The following is a 23967-nucleotide window of genomic DNA, read 5'->3' on the forward strand; positions in this document are numbered from 1 at the left end:
AAGAAAACCGAGGCTCAGAGAGGTTAAAACGCCTGCCCAGGGCCAGCTGGAGAGGCCCCTAGAAACCATCTAGTCCGGTGGTGTCAAGCTATCCTCAGAGCCCCTCGTCACACTCCTGCTTCAACCTGAGCTGCCGAATTCTGCACACTCTTACTCATGAGTTTCTGTGAAATATTCCATTTGTTAAAGGGCTTTACAAGAAAAGCACTGATTCTCACCCAGTACCCAACTGTATTTATGAAGAAACCAAGGCCCAGAACAGGGAAATGATTTTCTCTTAGCCAGCCAGCTAATTAGGTGGAGAGAGGACCAATACCCAGCTTCTTCCGACTTGGGCTTCTCAGGCCAAACTGCATTGAAACTGGGAAAGGAGACTGAGGGCCGGTGGAGGGCCTCACGTCCTAGACGGGGCGGGGGCATCATCCTCACCCACCCCCCTCTGCCCCCTGGCTTTAGCACCAATTTCTTAAGCAGAAGAAACGTTACAGCAAGAGAGGAGGTTTGGTCATAATTGGAGTCACCGTTCCTCAGGAAAGGGTACCGGGTGGGACACACTGCCACCTTCACGATCCCTTCTGGCATCACTCACCAGCGTCAGGTGTGACTCGCTCTGCCCAACCCCAGGACTGCAGTGCTGATCCCACCTTGGGGGCCCGCTGGGTGGGGGAGACAGACCAGTTCCCGTTGGGCGCCCGGGCCTGCCATCCGGGCCGCAGGCACGCTGCACCTGACCGAGTGGGAGCCGGAGCAGGACAGAAGGGAGTGGCGGGAGGACTGTGTGGGGCGGCCTCACAGCAGGGGTGGACAGGACACGTCCCACAGGACGGCATCGGTCCAGCCTGTCTCCACCCCTTGCCTCCCCATCCCCTCTGACTCGCTGTGCTCAGTGCGTCTACACACCGGCCTCCTCGGGACCTGGAGGCGGAAGCAGCCGCCAGGAGTCGGGTCGTGTCGTAGAGCGGATGGTGCAGTGCACACGGACCAGGGCTCCTCCCCTCGCCCCGCTTCACAGATGCTCCATAGCCCAGGCACCCGGGCAGCGGGGGTGTCAGGACGGAAGGCTGAGTGACCAGGCCACTGAGGAGGTGGAGCTCTGCCCACGGGAGCACTTTCTAGGGCAGCTCTGGACGCCCTCTTGTCGGCCTCGGCACCTCTGGCTTCCGACCCTGCGAGAGTCTAGGTCCCCTGAAGCCCAGTGGACGGGCTGGCTGACCTTTCAGTATCACCAACTCACAGCACCGGCCGTTACCAACCAACAGCCACGGGGGCAGGGGGTCCAACTCCAGTGCGCAGCACACCCCCTGCAACTCTGTGACTGCTTTTTTCGGGACTTGGCTATTAGGAACACTGTTATAAACAGGCATGTACCAAATTAAAGAATTTCCCTAACACCATAAAATATTTATTATTCAGTAAATGGAGTTGGGACAAGCAGGTAGCCATGGGGGTGGTGGGAACGGTGCAGGGACATTTCTATTCCTACTTATACCAAAATAAATTCCAGATGGTTCACATATTTAAATGAAAAAAAAAAATTAACCCCCAACAAAGCTATTGATAGAAGAAAATGAGAGACTTTTTCATAATCTTGGTATGAGAAAAGTCTTCCCAAACATGTTACATAATCTGAGTCCATTTTCTTAAGGATTAATATATTCAACTATATAAAAATCAAATAGTTCTGCAAAGCAAAATGCACAATTAAAAAAACAACTGAAAATAATGTCTGCACCACATGTAACAAAGGACAACTTGACAATAGCTATCAAAAGTAAACGAACTTCTATTTCCAGGAAGATCAAGTAGATGGACCTTCCCCTATTCTCACAAGTAAAATTAAAACCGTGGCAGAAACACCAGTGGGCACAGACAAAGCCCAAACAAAAGCCTGCTCTCTCTAGCCAGAGGACCAGAAAAAGGTAGCCTAACAAGACAGAAAGCTTTTAGACACGAACTGCTCTAGTCCATCCACACATCACAGAAAAAAACTGTGGCCCCACCCTTCACAGGCCAGCAAAGGCCAAATGGGGAGCCTAGATGTACCCCCTCACCACGTGACAAAGTGCCCCAACACCCACTGGGGTGGTGTCAGAGGAGGCCTAGTGGGGAACTTGCAATCACCCGGCAATAAGGAGGCTGCTCTTGACAAACACAATAACAAAAATGAAGATCTCAGTGGATGGGCTCAACAGCAGAATAAACAAGAAAGAGAAGAATCCACAAACTAGAGGATAGAACAATAGAAATTACCCAACTGGAAGAGCAGAGAAAATAGATTAGAAAAAAAAAAGAATAGAATCTCAGGGACCTAACAAAAGATCAAACATGTATGTCATCAGAGTCCCAGAAGGACAGAAAGAGGGTGGGGCTGAAAGAGCCCTCCGTGAAATAATGACTGAAAATTTCCCAAATTTGGCAAGAGACACAAACCTACAGAATCAAGAAGCTGAGCACACCCCAAACCAGATAAACCAAAAGAAATCCATGCCAAGATACCATCGCAATTAAATTTCTGAAAATGAAAGACAAAGGAAAAATTCTTAAAAGCAGTAAGAGAAAAATGACATCTTACCTAGGGGCTTCCCTGGTGGCGCAGTGGTTGAGAGTCTGCCTGCCAATGCAGGGGACACGGGTTCGAGCCCTGGCCTGGGAGGATCCCACATGCCGCGAAGCGACTAGGCCCGTGAGCCACAATTGCTGAGCCTGCCCGTCTGGAGCCTGTGCTCCACAACAAGAGAGGCCGCGATAGTGAGAGGCCCGCGCACAGCGATGAAGAGTGGCCCCCACTTGCCGCAACTAGAGAAAGCCCTCGCACGGAAATGAGGACCCAACAAAGCCATAAATAAATAAATAAATAAAATTTAAAAAGAAAAAATGACATCTTACCTATAGGGGAAAAGTAATTTGAATGACAGTGAATTTCTCAGCAGAATTGTGGAGGCCAGAAGGAAGTAGTATGATATTTTTCCAGTGCTGAAAGAAAAGAACTGTGAACCCAGAATTCTATACCCTGCAAAAATATTCTCCAGGAATGAAGAGGAATCAAGACATTCTCAGATGAAGGAAAACTAAGGAACTTAGTCACCAGCAGACCTACCCTAAAAGAATGGTGAAAGTTTTCTAAATAGAAAGGAAGTGAAGAAAGAAAGAAATGAACCTTGGAACATCAGGGAATGATGAACAAACACGAAGCAAAAATATTGGTAATACAATGGACTTTCCTTCTCCTACGGAGTTTTCTAAATTATGTTTGATGGTTGAAGCAAAATCCTAACGCAGTTTAATATCGTTCGAAATGCAAGTAGAGGAAATGTTTAAAACAATTATCTTTTAAATGAGGAGGATGAGGGGATATAAAACAAGGTAAGGTTTCTATACATTACTTGAACTGGTAAATGATGACACCAATAGACTGTGGAGAGTTATGTATATACGTAATACCTAGAGCAAACACTAAATAAAAGAGTTATTCAAAGAGATAAACTCACAAACACTATAAGTTAAATGGAAATGGAATTTTAAAATGTTTTTAAGTAACTCACAGGGAGACAGGAAAAATAGAAAAATGAAAACAGAATAACTAGAAAACAAAAAATTAAATGGCAGACTTAAGCCCTAGCATATCATAATTACACAAAATTTAAACAGTCTAAAAACATCAATTAAAAGACAGACTGGAGGAGATTAAAAAACATGAGCCAACTATATGCTATCTATAAGAAACCCACCTCAAATAACAATAATATAGGCAGGTTGACAATGAAAGGATGGAAAAAGATATATAATGCAAACATTAATCAAAAGAAAGGAGTGGCTATGTTAATATCTTATAAAGTAGACTTCAGAACAAAGAAAATTATAAGAGAGAAGAGGGTACTATATAATGATAAAAGGTCGATGCACCAAGAAAACATATCAATCCTAAATGTGTATGCACCAAACAACAGAGCTGTAAAATATGTGAAGCAAAAACTGAGTTAAAAAGGGAAATAGACAAATCCACAAATGCTATGGACTGAACTGTGCCCCTCCAAAATTCATATGTTGAAGCCCTAACTCCCAATTTGACTGTATTTGGAAATAGGGCGTTTAGGAGGTAATTAAGGTTAAATTGGGTCATAAGGGTGAGATCCTAATTCAGTAGGATTACTGGCTTTACAAGAAGAGGAAGAGAGAGAGAGAGAGAGAAAGAGAGAGATCAATCTCACCAGACACAGGCACCAAGGAAAGGCCATGTGAAAACACAGCAAGAAGGTGACTGTCTACAAGTCAGGAAGAGAGTCCTCACCAGAAAATGACCCTGCTAGACCTTGATCTGGGGCTTTCCAGCCTCCAGAACTGTGAGAAATAAATTTCTACAGTATATTGTTACGGCAGCCTAAGCAGACTAATATCAATCCAACAAATAGAGCTGGAGATTCAACTCAGTTAGAAACTCTGTCAACAGCTGGTAGAACAACTAGAGAGAATATCAGCAAGGATACAGAAGAACTCAACACCATCAACCAACAGGATCTCACTGACAGTATAGAACACTTTGGCCAACAACAGCAGGATGAACATTTTTTTTTCCAAGTGCCCAAGGAACATATACCAAGATAGACCATATCCTGGGCCAAAAATAAACCTCAACAAATTTAGAAGAATTAAAATAATACACAGTGTGTTCCTGAACCACAATAGAATCAAAGTAGAAATCAATAACAAAGATACCAGAAAATTCTCTAAAACACTTGGAAATAACACACTTCTAGGTAATCCATGAGTCAAAGAGAAATAAATCTCAAGGGGAATCAAAATAAATATTAAACTGAATGAAAATGAACATACAACATACCCAAATTTGTGGGACAAGGTAATGTAGTGCTGAGAAGGAAATTCATAGCAATAAATGCATACACTGGGAAAGAGGAAAAGTCTTAAATCAGTAATCTAGGCTTCTACCCTCAAGAACCTCAAAAAAAAAGAGCAAAATAAACACAAAGCAAGGAGAAGGAAGGAAATAATAAAGATAAAAGCAGAAATAAATGAAAATGAAAACAGGAAGTAGGAAAAAATCAATAAAACAGAGAGCTTCTTTTATGATATGATCAATAAAATTCACAAAACTGTAGCTAAACTGACAAAGAAAAAAAGAGAGAGAGAGAGAGAAGACAGATTACCAATATCAGGTATAAAACAATGGCTACTTCTACATACCCTGCAGACATCAGAAGGATAATAGAACACTATGCACTAAGTCTAAACATGTAAATTTAACAACTTAGACTAAATAGAACAGTTCCTCAAAAAACATACACTATCACAACTCACCCAATGTGAAATAGATAATTTGAGTAGCACTGTAAAAATTGAATCCATAATTTAAAAAAAAACTCTAAGCCCAGATGATTTCACTGAAGAATTCTACCAAATGTTTAAAGAATAATTAATACCAATTCTACACAATCTGTTTCAGTAAACAGAAGCATACGAATGCTTCCTAATTCATTTATTCTATAAGCTAATATTACCCTGATGCCAAGACCAACAAAGGAAATACAAAGAAAGAAAACTATAGACCAATACTGCTCTCATGAATGTAGACACAAAAAAATTTGTAACAAAATATTAGCTAATAGAATTCAGATATAAATAAAAAGAATTATACATCATAACCAAGTAAAGTTCATTCCAGGGCTGCAAGGCTGACCAATATTTGAAGATCAATCCATATAATCCAACATATTAATAAGCTAAAGAAGAAAAATCACATTATCTTACCAACTGATGCAGAAAAATTTGACAAACACCCATTCAGGATTTTTAAAACACTCAGAAAAACGGAAATAGAGGGTGAGTAATAGCTCCCTAAAGATGTCCACATCCCAATTAATCAACAGAACCTGTGAATATGTTACCTTATGTGGCAGAAGATACAAGTGTGATTAAAATCAAGGGTCTTATCCTGGATTATCTAGAACAGCCCAGTATAATCACCAGGGCTATTAAAAAAGGGAGGGGGGGGGAACCTTCAAGATGGTGGAGGAGTAAGACGTGGAGATCACCTTCCTCCCCACAAATATATCAGAAATACATCTACATGTGGAACAACTGCTACAGAACACCTACTGAACACTGGCAGAAGACCTCAGACTTCCCAAAAGGCAAGAAACTCCCCACGTACCTGGGTAGGGCAAAAGAAAAAAGGAAAAACAGAGACAAAAGAATAGGGATGGGACCTGCACCAGTGGGAGGGAGCTGTGAAGGAGGAAAAGTTTCCACACACTAGGAAGACCCTTCACTGGTGGAGACAGTGGTGGGCAGGGAGGGAAGCTTTGGAGCCATGGAGGAGAGCGCAGCAACAGGGGTGGGGAGGGCAAAGCTGAGATTCCCACACAGAGGACTGGTGCCAACCAGCACTCACCAGCCCGAGAGGCTTGTCTGCTCACCCGCTGGGGCAGGTGGGGGCTGGGAGCTGAGGCTCGGGCTTCAGAGGTCGGATCCCAGGGAGAGGACTGGGGTTGGCTGCGTGAACACAGCCTGAAGGGGGCTAGTGCGCCACAGCTAGCCGGGAGGGAGTCCGGGAAAAAGTCTGGACCTGCCTAAGAGGCAAGAGACCATTGTTTCGGGATGCACGAGGAGAGGGGATTCAGAGCATCGCCTAAACGAGCTCCAGACACGGGCACGAGCCGCGGCTATCAGCGTGGACACCAGAGACAGGCATGAAACACTAAGGCTGCTGCTGCAGCCACCAAAAAGCCTGTGTGCAAGCACAGGTCACTATCCACACCTCCCCTCCCGGAGCCTGTGCAGCCCACCACTGCCAGGGTCCCATGATCCAGGGACAACTTCCCCGGGAGAACGCACGGCGTGCCTCAGGCTGGTGCAACGTCACGCCAGCCTCTGCTGCCGCATTCTGTACCCCTCCCTCCCCACGGCCTGAGTGAGCCAGAGTCCCCTCATCAACTGCTCCTTTAACCCCATCCTGTCTGAGCGAAGAACAGATGCCCTCAGGCGACCTACACGCAGAGTCCGGGCCAAATCCAAAGCTGAACCCCAGGAGCTGTGCGAACAAAGAAGAGAAAGGGAAATTTCTCTGTGCAGTCTCAGGAGCAGCAGATTAAATCTCCACAATCAACTTGATGTACCTGCATCTGTGGAATACCTGAATAGACCACGATCATCCCAAAATTGAGGCAGTGGACTTTGGGAGCAACTGTAGACTTGTGGTTTGCCTTCTACATCTAATTTGTTTCTGGTTTTATGTTTATCTTAGTTTAGTATTTAGAGCCTATTATCATTGGTAGATTTGTTTATTGATTTGGTTGACTCTTCCTTTACATATATGTGTGTGTGTGTGTACACACACATATATAATTCTTTTTTCCCTTTTCTCTTTTTGTGAGTGTGTATGTGTATGCTTCTTTGTGTGATTTTTGTCTGTATAGGTTTGCTTTTACCATTTGTCCTAGGGTTCTGTGTGTCCATTTTGTTTTGTTTTGTTTTAGTATAGTTTTTAGTGCTTGTTATCATTGGTGGATTTGTTTATTGGTTTGGTTGTTCTCTTCTTTCTTTTTTTTTTTTTTTACTACATTTTTAATTTTAATAATATATTTTTTTATCTTAATAACTTTATTTATTTTATTTTATTTTATTATTTTTTTCTTTCTTTTTTTTTTTCTCCCTTTTCTTCTGAGCCATGTGGCTGACAGGGTCTTGGTGCTCCGGCTGGGTGTCAGGCCTGAGCCTCTGAGGTGGGAGAGCCAACTGCAGGACACTGGTCCACCAGAGACCTCCTGGCCCCATGTAATATCAATTGGCATGAGTTCTCCCAGAGATCTCCATATCAACACTAAGACCCAGCTCCACCCAACGACCAGCAAGCTCCAGTGCTGGATACCCCATGCCAAATAACTAGCAAGACAGGAACACAACCCCACCCATTAGCAGAGAGGCTGCCTAAAATCATAATAAGTTCACAGACACCCCAAAACACACCACCAGATGCAGTCCTGCCCACCAGAAAGACAAGATCCAGCCTCATCCACTAGAACACAGGCACCAGTACCCTCCACCAGAAAGCCTATACAACCCACTGAACCAACCTTACCCACTGGGAGCAGACACCAAAACAACGGGAACTACGAACCTGCAGCCTGCGAAAAGGAGACCCCAAATGCAGTAAGTTAAGCAAAATGAGAAGACAGACAAATACACAGCAGATGAAGGAGCAAGGTAAAAACCCACCAGACCAAACGAAGAGGAAATAGGCAGTCTACCTGAAAAAGAATTCAGAGTAATGATAGTAAAGATGATCCAAAATCTTGGAAATAGAATGGAGAAAATACAAGAAAGGTTTAACAAGGACCTAGAAGAAATAAAGAGCAATCAAACAATGATGAACAACACAATAAATGAAATTTAAAATTCTCTAGAAGGAATCAATAGCAGAATAACTGAGACAGAAGAATGGATAAGTGACCTGGAAGATAAAATAGTGGAAATAACTATCACAGAGCAGAATAAAGAAAAAAGAATGAAAAGAATTGAGGACAGTCTCAGAGACCTCTGGGACAACATTAAATGCACCAACATTCAAATTATAGGGGTCCCAGAAGAAGAAGAGAAAAAGAAAGGGACTGAGAAAATATTTGAAGAGATTTTAGTTGAAAACTTCCCTAATATGGGAAAGGAAATAGTCAATCAAGACCAGGAAGCGCAGAGAGTCCCATACAGGATAAATCCAAGGAGAAACATGCCAAGACACATATTAATCACACTATCAAAAATTAAATACAAAGAAAAAATATTAAAAGCAGCAAGGGAAAAGCAACAAATAACATACAAGGGAATCACCATAAGGTTAACAGCTGATCTTTCAGCAGAAACTCTGCAAGCCAGATGGGTGAGGCAGGACATATTTAAAGTGATAAAAGGCAAAATCCTACAACCAAGATTACTCTACCCAGCAAGGATCTCATTCAGATTGGACAGAGAAATTAAAACCTTTACAAACAAGCAAAAGCTAAGAGAATTCAGCACCACCCAAACCAGCTCTACAACAAATGCTAAAGGAACTTCTCTAGGCAGGAAACACAAGAGAAGGAAAAGACCTACAAAAACAAACCCAAGACAACTAAGAAAATGGTAACAGGAACATACATATTGATAATTACCTTAAATATAAATGGATTAAATGCTCCAACCAAAAGACACAGACTGGCTGAATGGATACAAAAACAAGATCCGTATATATGCTGTCTACAAGAGACCCACTTCAGACCTAGGGACACGTACAGACCGAAAGTGAGGGGATGGAAAAAGATATTCCATGCAAACGGAAATAAGAAGAAAGCTGGAGTAGCAATTCTCATATCAGACAAAATAGACTTTAAAATAAAGACTATTACAAGAGACAAAGAAGGACACTACATAATGATCAAGGGATCAATCCAAGAAGAAGCTATAACAATTGTAAATATTTATGCACCCACATAGGAGCACCTCAATACATAAGGCAAATGCTAACAGCCAGAAAAGGGGAAATCGATAGTAACACAATCATAGTAGGGGACTTTAACACCCCACTTTCACCAATGGACAGATCATCCAAAATGAAAATAAATCAGGAAACACAAGCTTTAAATGATACATTACACAAAATGGACTTAATTGATATTTACAGGACATTCCATCCAAAAACAACAGAATACACATTTTTCTCAAGTGCTCATGGAACATTCTCCAGGATAGATCATATCTTGGGTCACAAATCAAGCCTTGGTAAATTTAAGAAAACTGAAATCGTATCAAGTATCTTTTCCAACCACAACGCTATGAGACTAGATATCAATTACAGGAAAAAATCTGTAAAAAATACAAACACATGGAGGCTAAACAATACACTACTAAATAACCAAGAGATCACTGAAGAAATCAAAGGGGAAATAAAAAAATACCTAGAAACAAATGACAATGAAAACACGATGATCCAAAACCTATGGGATGCAGCAAAAGCAGTTCTAAGAGGGAAGTTTATAGCAATACAATCCTACCTCAAGAAACAAGAAACATCTCAAATAAACAACCTAACCTTACACCTAAAGGAATTAGAGAAAGAAGAACAAAAAAAAAAACCCCTATGTTAGCAGAAGGAAAGAAATCATAAAGATCAGATCAGAAATAAATGAAAAAGAAATGAAGGAAACGATAGCAAAGATCAAAAAAGCTAAAAGCTGGTTCTTTGAGAAGATAAACAAAATCGATAAACCATTAGCCAGACTCATCAAGAAAAAAAGGGAGAAGACTCAAATCAGTAGAATTAGAAATGAAAAAGGAGAAGTAACAACTGACACTGCAGAAATACAAAGGATCATGAGAGATTACTACAAGCAACTCTATGCCAATAAAATGGACAACCTGGAAGAAATGGACTAATTCTTAGAAAAGCACAACCTTCCGAGACTGAACCAGGAAGAAATAGAAAATATAAACAGACCGACCACAAGCACTGAAATTCAAACTGTGATTTAAAATCTTCCAACAGGGCTTCCCTGGTGGCGCAGTGGTTAAGAATCCACCTGCCAATGCAGGGGACATGGGTTTGAGCCCTGGTCCACGAAGATTCCACATGCCAAGGAGCAACTAAGCCCGTGCGCCACAACTACTGAGCCTGCATTCTAGAGCCCACGAGCCACAACTACTGAAGCCCGCGTGCCTACAGCCTGTGCTCCACAACAAGAGAAGCCACCTCAGTGAGAAGCCCATGCACCACAACGAAGAGAAGCCCCCACTCGCTGCAACTAGAGAAAGCCCGTGCACAGCCACAAAGACCCAATGCAGCCAAAAGTAAATTAAATAAATAAATAAACAAAAACAAAAACAAAAAACAACCAAAAAAACAAATCTTTAAAAAAAAAAATCTTCCAACAAACAAAAGCCCAGGACCAGATGGCTTCACAGGAGAATTCTATCAAACATTTAGAGAAGAGCTAACACCCATCCTTCTCAAACTCTTCCAAAATATATCAGAGCGAGGAACACTCCCAAACTCATTCTACAAGGCCACCATCACCCTGATACAAAAATCAGACAAAGATATCACAAAAAAAGAAAACTACAGGCCAATATCACTGATGAACATAGATCCAAAAATCCTCAACAAAATACTAGCAAACAGAATCCAGCAGCACATTAAAAGGATCATACACCATGATCAAGCGGGATTTATCCCAGGGATGCAAGGGTTCTTCAATATATGCAAATCAATCAATGTGATAGACCATATTAACAAATTGAAGGAAAAAATCCATATGATCATCTCAATAGATGCAGAAAAAGATTTCGACAAAATTCAACACCCATTTATGATAAAAACCCTCCAGAAACAAGGCATAGAGGGGACTTACCTCAACCTAATAAAGGCCATATATGACAAACCCACAGCCAACATCATTCTCAATGGTGAAAAATTGAAACCATTTCCACTAAGATCAGGAACAAGACAAGGTTGCCCACTCTCACCACTATAATTCAACATAGTTTTGGAAGTTTTAGCCACAGCAATCAGAGAAGGAAAAGAAATAAAAGGAATCCAAATCAGAAAAGAGGAAGTAAAACTGTCACTGTTTGCAGATGACATGATACTATACATAGAGAATCCTAAAGATGCCACCAGAAAACTACTAGAACTAATCAATGAACTTGGTAAAGTAGCAGGATATAAAATTAATGCACAGAAATCTCTTGCATTCCTATACACTAATGATGAAAAATCTGAAAGACAAATTAAGGAAACGCTCCCATTTACCATTGCAACAAAAAGAATAAAATACCTAGGAATAAACCTACCTGACAAAAGACCTGTATGCAGAAAACTATATGACACTGATGAAAGAAATTAAAGATAATACAAAAAGATGGAGAGACATAACATGTTCTTGGATTGGAAGAATCAAAATTGTGAAAATGACTATACTACCCAAAGCAATCTACAGATTCAATGCAATCTCTATCAAACTCCCAATGGCATTTTTCACAGAACTAGAACAAAAAATTTCACAATTTGTATGGAGACACAAAAGACCCCAAATAGCCAAAGCAATCTTGAGAAAGAAAAATGGAGCTGGAGGAATCAGACTCCCTGACTTCAGACTATACTACAAAACTACAGTAATCAAGACAGTATGGTACTGGCACAAAAACAGAAATATAGATCAGTGGAACAGGATAGAAAATCCAGACATAAACCCATGCTCCTATGGTCATTATCTTTGATAAAGGAGGCAAGACTATACAGTGGAGAAAAGATAGCCTCTTCAATAAGTGGTGCTGGGAAAACTGGACAGCTACATGTAAAAGAATGAAATTAGAACACTCCCTAATACCATACACAAAAATAAACTCAAAATGGATTAAAGACCTAAATGTAAGGCCAGACACTATAAAACTCTTAGAGGAAAACAGGCAGAACACTCCATGACATAAATCACAGCAAGATCCTTTTTGACCCACCTCCTAGAATAAGGGAAATAAAAACAAAAATTAACAAATGGGACCTAATGAAACTTAAAAGCTTTTTCACAGCAAAGGAAACCATAAACAAGATGAAAAGACATCCTTCAGAATGGGAGAAAATATTTGCAAACGAAGAAACGGACAAAGGATTAATCTCCAAAATATACAAGCAGCTCATGCAGCTCAATATCACAAAAACAAACAACTCAATCCAAAAATGGGCAGAAGACCTAAACAGACACTTCTCCAAAGAAGACATACAGATGGCCAACAAATGCATGAAAACATGCTCAACATAACTAATCATTAGAGAAATGCAAATCAAAACCACAATGAGGTATCACCTCACACGGGTCAGAATGGCCATCATCAAAAAATCTACAAACAAGAAATGCTGGAGAGAGTGTGGAGAAAAGGGAACCCTCTTGCACTGTGTGTGGGAATGTAAATTGATAAAGCCACTATGCAGAACAGTATGGAGGTTCCTTAAAAAACTAAAAATAGAACTACCATATGACCCAGCAATCCCACTACTGAGCATATACCCTGAGATAACTATAATTCAAAAAGAGTCATGTACTGCAATGTTCACTGCAGCACTATTTACAATAGCCAGGACATGGAAGCAATCTAAGTGTCCATCGACAGATGAATGGATAAAGATGTGGCACATACATACAACAGAATATTACTCAGCCATAAAAAGAAACGAAATTGTGTTATTTGTAGAGAGGTGGATGGACCTAGAGTCTGTCATACAGAGCGAATTAAGTCAGAAGAGAAAAACAAATACCGTGTGCTAACACATATATATGGAATCTATTTTAAAAAATGGTTCTGAGGAACCTAGGGGCAGGACAGGAATAAAGACACAGGCGTAGAGAATGGACTTGAGGACATGGAGAGGGGGAAGGGTAAGCTGGGACGAAGTGAGAGAGTGGCATTGACATATACCCACTACCAAATGTAAAATAGCTAGCTAGTGGAAAGCACCCGCATAGTACAGGGAGATCAGCTCGGTGCCTTGTGACCACCTAGAGGGGTGGGATAGGGAGGGTGGGAGGGAGACGCAAGAGGGAGGAGATATGGGGATATATGTATACGTATAGCTGATTCACTTTGTTATACAGCAGAAACTAACACAACACTGTAAAGCAATTATACTCCAATAAAGATGTTTTAAAAAAAAAGGGGAGGGAGGAGGGTCAAAGTAAGAGAGGAGACACTATGAAAGCAATGGTTTAGTGACGTGCTTAGAAGCTGGAGGAAAGGGCTACCAGCCAAGGAATGTGCACAGTCTCTAGAAGCTGTTTTTGTTTCCTAGGGCTACTGTAACAAAGCACCACAAACTGGGTGGCTTAAACAGATAATACATTTGTTTTATCTGAGGTACAAGTCTGAAATCAGGGTGTCAGCAGAGTTGGTTTCTTCTCAGGCTCTGAGAGAGAATCTGTCCCATTCCTCTTTTCTAGCTTCTGGTAGCCTGAAGTAGACGGCATTCTCCCTGATTCTTCACATTGTTGTACTTCTGTATGTGTCTGTCTCTTCATGTGACACATGTCTGTTCATAAGGACACCAGTCAGACTGGATCAGGGTCCCACACAATTCCAGTATAACCTCACTTTAACTAAGTACATCTATAATGACCCTATTTACAAATGAGGTCACATTCTGAGGTATTGGGGGTTAGGACTTCAACATATGAATTTGGGGGCGGGGAGTGGGGGAGACACAACCCATAACAATTACCTATGTGATTAAGTTGATCTTAAAAAGGGGAGATTATCCTGGATTATGTGAGTGGGCCCTAAATCCAATCAGAAATATCCTTATAAGAGAGAGGCAGAGGGAGATTAGATATACACAGATGACGACCATGGGACCCTGAGGTGACCATGGAGGCCTAGACTAGACTAATGCAGCCACAGGTAAAGGAATACCAGCAGCCAGTAGAAGCTGAAAGAGGCAAGGAACGGATTCTCCCCTAGAGCCTTCAGAGGAAATATGGCCCTGCCAACGCTCTGATTTCAGCCCAATGAACTGATTTTTGATTTCTGCAACTAGACACTAGTGATAGCTGCACAACATTGTGAGTGTACAAAATGTCACTAATGGTAAATTTCTATATTATGTGTATTTTACCACAAATCAAAGTATATATCCCTCAAACTGTGGGCAGGATTGAATGGAGCTATCTTTCTTTGTTGAGGTCAGGATCCCTGTCTCCTCCACATGGAAGTACAAGAAAATCAACTCAAAATTTCTAAGAAATCAATCGTTCCGGATTTTAATTATGAAGTACAAAGCAAAGTTCTATTGTCAGCCCAGTATCTGCACCCACCAGCCAGGCAGTCCTCTTCTCAGGAACCCCTTCAGAGAACTTCTGCCTCTAAGATAAGGAGGCTTCCAAAATATGGATTTTTAACAAATTCAAATAGTTGCAAGTCAGACTCCATCTAGGCAAGCCTCGCTGTCTATTAAACACATCCTTTTTCTGGGCTTCCCCACCTTGAGGATGTCCAGCTACGAGATTGGAAACTGAACAATCCAGGCCCTCCAGCTTTTCTGGTCATAGTAAAGGTCGACTGTTGGCCTGGCTCTGTCACCCATCTAGGCTCTACTCTCTAAAAAAGGAAGTCAATCAGGAGAAATCCTGGGCTAATGGGCCTCAAATCCCCCTTCAGATGTTCTTCCTAGACTTCCTAGATGTTCTTCCTATATTCAGCTCCCTCCATCTCCTGAAATGGTGAGAACATTGATTGTCTTCACCCTACCTTGAGAGCAGGTGAGTGAGTTTCCATTTTCTCTCTTATCCATTACCAAAAAAGGGCCAAATGTGAAGGGAACATTTCCTCATTTCTGCCATCCTAGGTCAGGGCTGGTCTGCTGCGGTCTGCCCGAGAATGAGGGGCTGGATCTCAACCAGCCCAGGAGACAAGCCCAGGTCTTTCCTAGAACAGCTCTCATTTGTGATGCCAACAGCAGAGCTCACAACCACAACTGCCAGGGACAGTCCCAGTCTGGAGGTGGGAGGAAGGGAGGCGGGTGTTCCACACCGGGACGCCCACATGGCCTCTGTCGGGAAGAACAGGGGCTTCTAAGCTGAGAGAGGAAGGAACAGGAGACTCGCTCAGCCACTCAGCTAGAGAACAGGACCAAGGATAAACCTGACCAAACCAGTCACTGATCCAACTGGCCAAGACTGAACTCTGGACACCTGAGAGAGAGAAAGCACAGGAACTCGGACCTGTCCTCAGCAGGACACACGCTATGAGCCAACATGCATTGTCATCTGGCCCCAGCTAGCGCCCTGCTTCGGAACCCCTGCAACAGAAGAGAAAGCTGAGGCTCCCACTCTTCCTGACCTCTTGTGGCATCATTTGAAACCTTCAGGGGAATTTGGTCCTGGAAATGAGGTTTCTAATAACTTTTTTCAGTCACACCCAATCCTGAGAACTGAATTAGACAAAACAAATTTCTGACTTCCAGAAATACACTCACATTTTGGATAATTCCACAGAATTCTCAGAGCCCTCAGAGCAATGCTTTACCCTCAGAGAAAATGTTATATGTTATAGTACCTGCGTGTCTTGGCTTCTCAGCTTTGCGTGCTGAAGGCAGCACCTGGAGGAAAACCCAGGGCCTGCCGGCTGCTCACTAGTGGGGGGCCGAGGACACAGGGCCTGGCCACGGCTGCCGCACAGGAAGCGTGGGGTTTGCTTGCAGTTCAGGAGTTTATTAGTGAATGAGTTTGGGCCAGCCAGTGTTTACACGCTTGGTCACTGCAGCGTAGTGTACTGGCTGCAGACGGGGAGAGGGCTTGCTGCTCTGCTGGTCACTGGTGATGTCACCCCAAGAGAATGATGGGTTTCTCTCCTGGGTCCAAGGTACCAGGGCTTGGAGCCAGTGCCATCAGAGAGACCCCAGTTCTGTCTCCAGTGCCTGGGCTGGGGGGATGAGGGTTTTTAAGATCTCCGTGTAGTAGGGGCCAAACACCTGCTGATTGTGGTGTGTTAAGTTGACGAACTTTTGGCCCAGTTCTGCCAGCTCTGCCTCAATGAGGGTAAGGCCTCCAGGGAGGTCTAGCAGAGACCGCTGCACACCAAGAACCAAACAGCATTTGAGGAACAAGTGGATCCGCTGATCTGTGAGGAGGAATAGACAGTGAGAAGGGAAAGAGCAAACAACTTTCAGGCAGAAACACTGCCCCCTGCACTCTACTCACCCAAGTTCAAAGTTAACTGAGATATTCACTGACTTACCCACTCACCTAGACATAAGGAAATTTGTTTTGTTTGGGGAGGGGGCTGCTACCTAACTCCCAAGGACAAAGCAAAGATCCAAAACTAGTGGGCTAGCACATTTCTATTCAAAAGATTCCTTAAGTATTCATCAGTTAAATCCTGGTATTTGACATAACAGGAGGATCTTTGACTGACCCTTCAGATGGCTGAGGTTAAGAGCAAGGTCAAGTTCATGGCCACCATTCCAACATGGGACAGGGGAAATCCCTGCTTTGGGAACATGTCCTCCAGCCTAATTCGGCATCAAATTCTTGTTGGCAGGGAGTGGGTGTCACATGTCTTAGACTGCAGCCAAAAATGACCCAGAAGGCCAGGGATGACTTAACCAGATTGGCTGGACAGTATGCCACACCTAGAAGCCATGAATTCCCGGTACAAATCTTCCTTAAACCACAGAGTCAGTCTTTAAACTAAAAGGGATATATTTGCAACCCAGCATTATGCAAAAACTAAAGCCTACACAGTGACTTGCCCAATCATCATGCCCTTTATTGTTAAATGGTTCAGTAAGCACCTTCCAGGGTTGGGATCGGCTCTCCCCTCAACATTCTCACCACCCCACAGGCATGCTCACCAATGACACTGTGGACACAGTTCTCCTTCTTGGTGATGTTCTGGAGCTCTCCTATCAGCGATGCTGTGTTGTCGCTGCTCAGAGCAGCAAGGCCCATGTTCTCGAGGCTCCGATGGATTTCCTGAGACACCTGTTCACTCACAGTCAGCATAGCCTCCTCCTCAGGCCTAGACCGTGAAGGAGAGTAAGCTGGTGCCCAGGGGTGGCCCTGAGCCCCGAAGCTCCACACCAGAAGTCGGGCCCACGTGAGGGAGATGCCCAGCCACCCTTCTGCCCTCACCGCAGGCCCTGGAAGCACAGAGCCCAGTGGGCAGGGTCAGTGTCTTCACTGTTACCCTCCAGATACTGACTTCTTTCTCTGTATGATACCATGTTCTTCTTCTTAGAAAACAAGATAAACTATAAAATCAACTCTGGACAAGGGTTTCATACCCACTCAGTATTCTTTAGCCCCATGGGATTTATTTATATATGCACATTTTTAACACTTTCTTGGACATTTTCCATAGTCATTTGTCCTACTCTCACCAATTACAATGACAAACCTGGCCTTCTGATTCCGCTTTGTCCTTTGGTGTGACACCCTGCACTCAGTGGATATACAATCAACATTGCTGACTGACTGGCTGACTCCTGGAGATACGTACGACCAGCCCACTCAACTAGATAAAGACCCTTCTGTAGCAAGCAAGATAATGAGTCATTTTATAGTAAACTATCCTCCATACTACCCTTTTGGAAGAAAGTTTTATTTTTCTTTGTTACAAGCCTCAAGGACACTTATGGAAAGATACCAACAATCTTTATGAATGATTCCAAAGGGCCTTTCTGTGGTTTGTTGTGGAACGTAAGGCATCCTTCATTACCTGCCTGTGCCTTCATATCACCTATCGTTACTCTAAGAAAGATCTATGCAACTCACCTGGACTTAAACTCCTCCATCAGGGCTTTAGTTATGCGTTTCAGCTTATCCACAAACTGAGGCGAGTCAAACAGAACACTGCCAGAGAAACTGCTGGCCACTAGCAAGACCGAGGCCAGGATGGTTAACTGGTGCAGCTGGGCCTCCAGCTCCTGCAGCTGGGCTCTGTCCATCAGCAGGGTCTGGGGAAGCAGGCAGAGCGGGCTGTCAGGAGAGGAGGGTCCCCATGCAAGTCCTCAGTCCCAGACAACAAGGCAAGGCCCCCCACAGTCCTACCTCAGGGAACTCTTCATCTTCCGGGTCCCAGAGAAGGAGGTTCAGGAAGCCCTGGGACAGCACCATTTTGGGGCTGAGGGGCTCCGGGCTGTTGGCTGCCTCACTTGGAGAGGGGCAGACCACACTGGAGGAGTCAGGAGTGTCAGGGCAGCTAGGTGGCAGCGTGGAGAGGTCTGCCGCCGCTCGGGTCAGCCACTTGGTAGTGTGATCGAGGAGGCCTGTGACAGGAAGAGTGCGTAATTATCTTCAGCTCCTATATCCCTGAGGCCTTGGGACGAAGATTCAAGATCTCCTCCTCCTCAATAAGCAAATGCTTTGGTTGGGGGAAGTCTTTCTGGCTTAGATAACTATTCCTTCTGCCACCCCCATCTGAGGAAGAAACTTTCTGCTCCTAAAAAGAGGCAGAGTACTCTCTCACATCATTAAAGTCAGACCCAAAGTCATATTCCCTGCTCCTGCCCTCAAGTTATATACATACTAGGCTGCTTATTGAGGAGTTCCTGAAATTTAGCTCGTTCATACTGGATGGAATGTTCCTGCAGTTGGGGCTGAAGGCTCTGGATAGTGTAGTTCACCATGTCCATTTTCATCAGGCCCAGAACCTGGAAGATTCCTCTGACACAGGAGGAAATAGAATATTTATACTATGAAAGGAAATGCAGTAAGGGGGAACCTACACAAGATATCATTAAATCACCATATTCTAGAGGTAGGAGGGGCTTTAAAACTAATTTAGTCCTGCCTCCTAAATTTACAAAAGATGGCACTGTGGCCTAGGACCCAAGGCCGAGTAAGTGAGTGAGTGGCAGAGCTAGGAACAGATAAGTCTGGATGTTAAAGCCTTCAGACCTTTCCACAACAGTCATTCTATGTCTCTTAAAAAAAGAGTAGTCGGTGGAAGGAAACACACCAGCATGCCGACAAATCTCTCTGGGAAGTGGGATTTTAGCTGATGTTATTTCTGATGCTATTTTTGGACAATTCACTTTTTTTTTTTTTTAACTTTCTGGGTCATGGTTTCTATAGCTCTGAAAAAGGGGTAACCTCCCATCCCTATCCCTCATATTGTGTGAAATGTAATAAGAAAACCTGGGATAGGGATGTTTGAATTCCTTGGAAGAAAGGATTACATACTCCAATGATTTATAGTAGGATGGTGTATAGGGGGCCAATCAATCTAAGGCCATCTTTGGAAAAGAAAAGCTAATAGACCAGAGAAAAGAGGAGTTAGTCAGGTCTTCAGTAGGGAAGAGCCAGCCAAGACAGAGGCTGTGACCCAGTGTCCGGCCCAGCTGTGCCCGGCCCAGGGGCTGAGGCAGGTTTCAAGAAACTGGTCAAGTTTCACACCTCAGTAACCGAACAGGGTCTGTGATGTTCTCTAGTTTCTGCACTGCTTCATCTCGAACTGGTGCACACAGCAGAGTCATCATGTTGAGAATGTACTTAGAGAGATGAGGGACATCCAGGGCCCCATGTTCTGCTTCCTGCTTAAGGAGGTTCATGTCCAGGCCTTCTTCAATCTCACTTCTTAGGCGGTTCTGGCATGGTAATAGCAGTGACAGCAAGATCTGCCCAGGAAAGAAAGTCAAAGGAGGAGTTGCTTTCTGTTCAGAGCCCCAAACTTTCTCTAATGGACAATCCCTTTAGCCAAAGACATCCCAGCCTGTGTCTTTTAAGGATCAAGAAGTTATGGAGAATAGTATGGAGGTTCCTTTAAAAACTAAAAATAGAGCTACCATATGATCCAGCAATCCCACTCCTGGACGTATATCCAGAGAAAACCATAATTCAAAATGATACATGCACCCCAATGTTCAACTGCAGCACTATTTACACTAGCCAGGACATGGAATCAACCTAAATGTCTATTGACAGAGGAATGGATAAAGAAGATGTTGTACAACAGAATATTACTCAGCCATAAAAAAGAACGAAATAATATCATTTGCATTGATGGACCTAGAGAGTGTCATACTGAGTAAAGTCAGACAGAGAAAGACAAACAATCATATGATATCGCTTATATGTGGAATCTAAAAAAATGGTACAAATGAACCTATTTACAAAACAGAAATAGAGTCACAGCTGTAGAAAACAAATTTATGGTTACTGGGGGGAAAGCAGTGGTGGTGCAGGGGGATAAATTGGGAGATTGGGATTGACATATACACAATAGTATATATAAAATAGATAGTTAATAAGGACCCACTGTATAGCACAGGGAACTCTTCTCAATACTCTGTAATGACCTATATGGGAAAAGAATCTAAAAAAGAGTGGATATATGTATATCTATAACTGATTCACTTTGCTGTACAGCAGAAACTAACACAACATTGAAAAAGCAACTACACTCCAATAAAAACTAAAAAAAAAAAAAAGAAGTTAGGTCCCTAAATTTCCTAGAGGATATTATTTATCTTTGTTTAGGGGCCAATGACAGTTCGAGGGTTTAGGGGATCACTGATAGCAACAGTATATCATTTTCTATGCAGATTGAGATAAAGAGATGAATAAAGTCAAGGGGTATGGTAAAAAGAAATGCAAGGTACAACAAATATAAAATACACACCACCACACAGTGGTGAGGTACTCTTAATTTACCAAAGTAAGCATTTTTTAGATTATTTTACTTGAAAGGGCAAGAATGAAATAGGCAAAGGAACTGTTAAAAGTCCCTTGAGAGATTGGTTCAAGATGGCGGAGTAGAAGGACATGCTCTCACTCCCTCTTGCGAGAGCATTGGAATCACAACTAACTGCTGAACAATCATTTACAAGAAGACACTGGAACTCACCAAAAAAGATACCCCACAACCAAAGACAAAGGAGAAGCCACAGTGAGACGGTAGGAGGGGCGCAATCACAATAAAATCAAATTCCATAACTGCTGGGTGGGTGACTCACAAACTGGAGAACACTTATACCACAAAAGCCCACCCACTGGAGTGAAAGTTCTGAGCCCCACGTCAGGCTTCCCAACCTGGGGGTCCAGCAACAGGAGGAGGAATTCCTAGAGAATCAGACTTTGAAGGCTAGTGGGATTTGACTGCAGGACTTTGACAGGGCTGGGGGAAACAGAGATTCCACTATTGGAGCGCACACACAAAGTAGTGTGTGCATCAGGACCCAGGGGAAGGAGCAGTGACCCCATAGGAGACTGAACCAGACCTACCTGCTAGTGTTCCAGGTTCTCCTGCAGAGGCGGGGGGTGGCTGTGTCTCACCGTGAGGACAAGGACACTGGCAGCAGAAGTTCTGGGAAGTACTCCTTGGCGTGAGCCCTCCCAGGTTCCGCCATTAGCCCCACCAAAGGGCCCAGGTAGGCTCCTGTGTTGGGTCGCCTCAGGCCAAGCAACCAACAGGGAGGGAACCCAGACTCACCCATCAGCAGACAAGCAGATTAAAGTTTTACTGAGCTCTGCCCACCAGAGCAACAGCCAGCTCTACCCACCACCAGTCCCTCCCATCAGGAAACTTGCACAAGCCTCTTAGATAGCCTCATCCACCAGAGGGCAGATGGCAGAAGCAAGAAGGACTACAATCCTGCAGTCTGTGGAACAAAAACCACATTCACAGAAAGATAGACAAGATGAAAAGGCAGAGGGCTATGTACTGGATGAAGGAACAAAATAAAACCCCAGAAAAACAACTAAATGAAGTGGAGATAGGCAACCTTCCAGAAAAAGAATTCAGAATAATGATAGTGAAGATGATCCAGGACCTCGGAAAAACAATGGAGGCAAAGATCGAGAAGATGCAAGAAATGTTTAACAAAGACCTAGAAGAATTAAAGAACAAACAAACAGAGATGAACAATACAATAACTGAAATGAAAAATACACTAAAAGGAATCAATAGCAGAATAGCTGAGGCAGAAAAACGGATAAGTGACCTGGAAGACAGAATGGTGGAATTCACTGCTGCAGAACAGAATAAAGAAAAAAGAAATGAAGACAGCCTAAGAGACCTCTGGGACAACATTAAACGCAACAACATTCACGTTATAGGGGTCCCAGAAGAAGGAGAGAGAGAGAAAGCACCAGAGAAAATATTTGAAGAGATTATAGTCGAACACTTCCCTAACATGGGAAAGGAAATAGCCACCCAAGTCCAGGAAGCGCAGAGAGTCCCATACAGGATAAATCCAAGGAGAAACACGCTGAGACACACAGTAATCAAATTGGCAAAAATTAAAGACAAAGAAAAATTATTGAAAGCGGCAAGGGAAAAACGACAAATAACATATAAGGGAACTCCCATAAGGTTAACAGCTGATTTCTCAGCAGAAACTCTGCAAGCCAGAAGGGAGTGGCATGACATATTTAAAGTGATGAAAGGGAAGAACCTACAACCAAGATTACCCTTCCCATCAAGGATCTCATTCAGATTTGACGGAGAAATCAAAAGCTTCACAGACAAGCAAAAGCTAAGAAAATTCAGCACCACCAAACCAGCTCTACAACAAATGCTAAAGGAACTTCTCTAAGTGGAAAACACAAGAGAAGAAAAGGACCTACAAAAACAAACCCAAAACAATTCAGAAAATGGTCATAGGAACATACATATCGATAATTACCTTAAACGTGAATGGATTAAATGCTCCAACCAAAAGACACAGGCTTGCTGAATGGATACAGAAACAAGACCCATATATATGCTGTCTACAAGAGACCCACTTCAGACCTAGGGACACATACAGACTGAAAGTGAGGGGATGGAAAAAGATATTCCATGAGAATGGAAATCAAAAGAAAGCTGGAGTAGCAATACTCATATCAGATAAAATAGACTTTAAGATAAAGAATGTTACAAGAGACAAGGAAGGACACTACATAATGATCAAGGCATCAATCCAAGAGGATATAACAATTATAAATATATATGCACCCAACATAGGAGCACCTCAATACATAAGGCAACTGCTAACAGCTATAAAAGAGGAAATCAACAGTAACACAATAATAGTGGGGGACTTCTAACACCTCACTTACACCAATGGACAGATCATCCAAACAGACAATTAAAAAGGAAACACAAGCTTTAAATGACACAATAGACCAGATAGATTTAGTTGATATTTATAGGACATTCCATCCTAAAACAGCACATTACACTTTCTTCTCAAGTACGCACAGAATATTCTCCAGGATAGATCACATCTTGGGTCACATCAAGCCTCAGTAAATTTAAGAAAATTGAAATCATATCAAGCATCTTTTCTGACCACAATACTATGAGATTAGAAATCAAATACAGGGGAAAAAACGTAAAAAACACAAACACATGGAGGTTAAACAATACGTTACTAAATAACCAAGAGATCACTGAAGAAATCAAAGAGGAAATAAAAAAATACCTAGAGACAAATGACAATGAAAACACGACAATCCA

At 42.8% G+C, this 23967-nt stretch overlaps 1 protein-coding gene across 1 annotated transcript in view; it reads right to left on the reverse strand.

The window, feature by feature from the left end:
- Positions 1-9369: 9369 nt before the first annotated feature.
- Positions 9370-23967, reverse strand: part of TCP11 (t-complex 11) — a 35311-nt gene continuing 20713 nt past the window's right edge. The window contains exons 4-9 of the mRNA XM_082345176.1: positions 19923-20143; positions 19054-19190; positions 18576-18793; positions 18300-18481; positions 17378-17544; positions 9370-16644 (exon numbers count right to left, since the gene is read on the reverse strand). Of these exons, the coding sequence (XP_082201302.1) occupies positions 16412-16644; positions 17378-17544; positions 18300-18481; positions 18576-18793; positions 19054-19190; positions 19923-20143 (1158 nt within the window). The 3' untranslated portion in view covers positions 9370-16411. The remainder of the gene's footprint in view (positions 16645-17377; positions 17545-18299; positions 18482-18575; positions 18794-19053; positions 19191-19922; positions 20144-23967) is intronic.

This window comes from Balaenoptera borealis (genome assembly GCF_965194805.1).
Source record: "Balaenoptera borealis genome assembly, chromosome: 12".
NCBI lineage: Eukaryota > Metazoa > Chordata > Mammalia > Artiodactyla > Balaenopteridae > Balaenoptera > Balaenoptera borealis.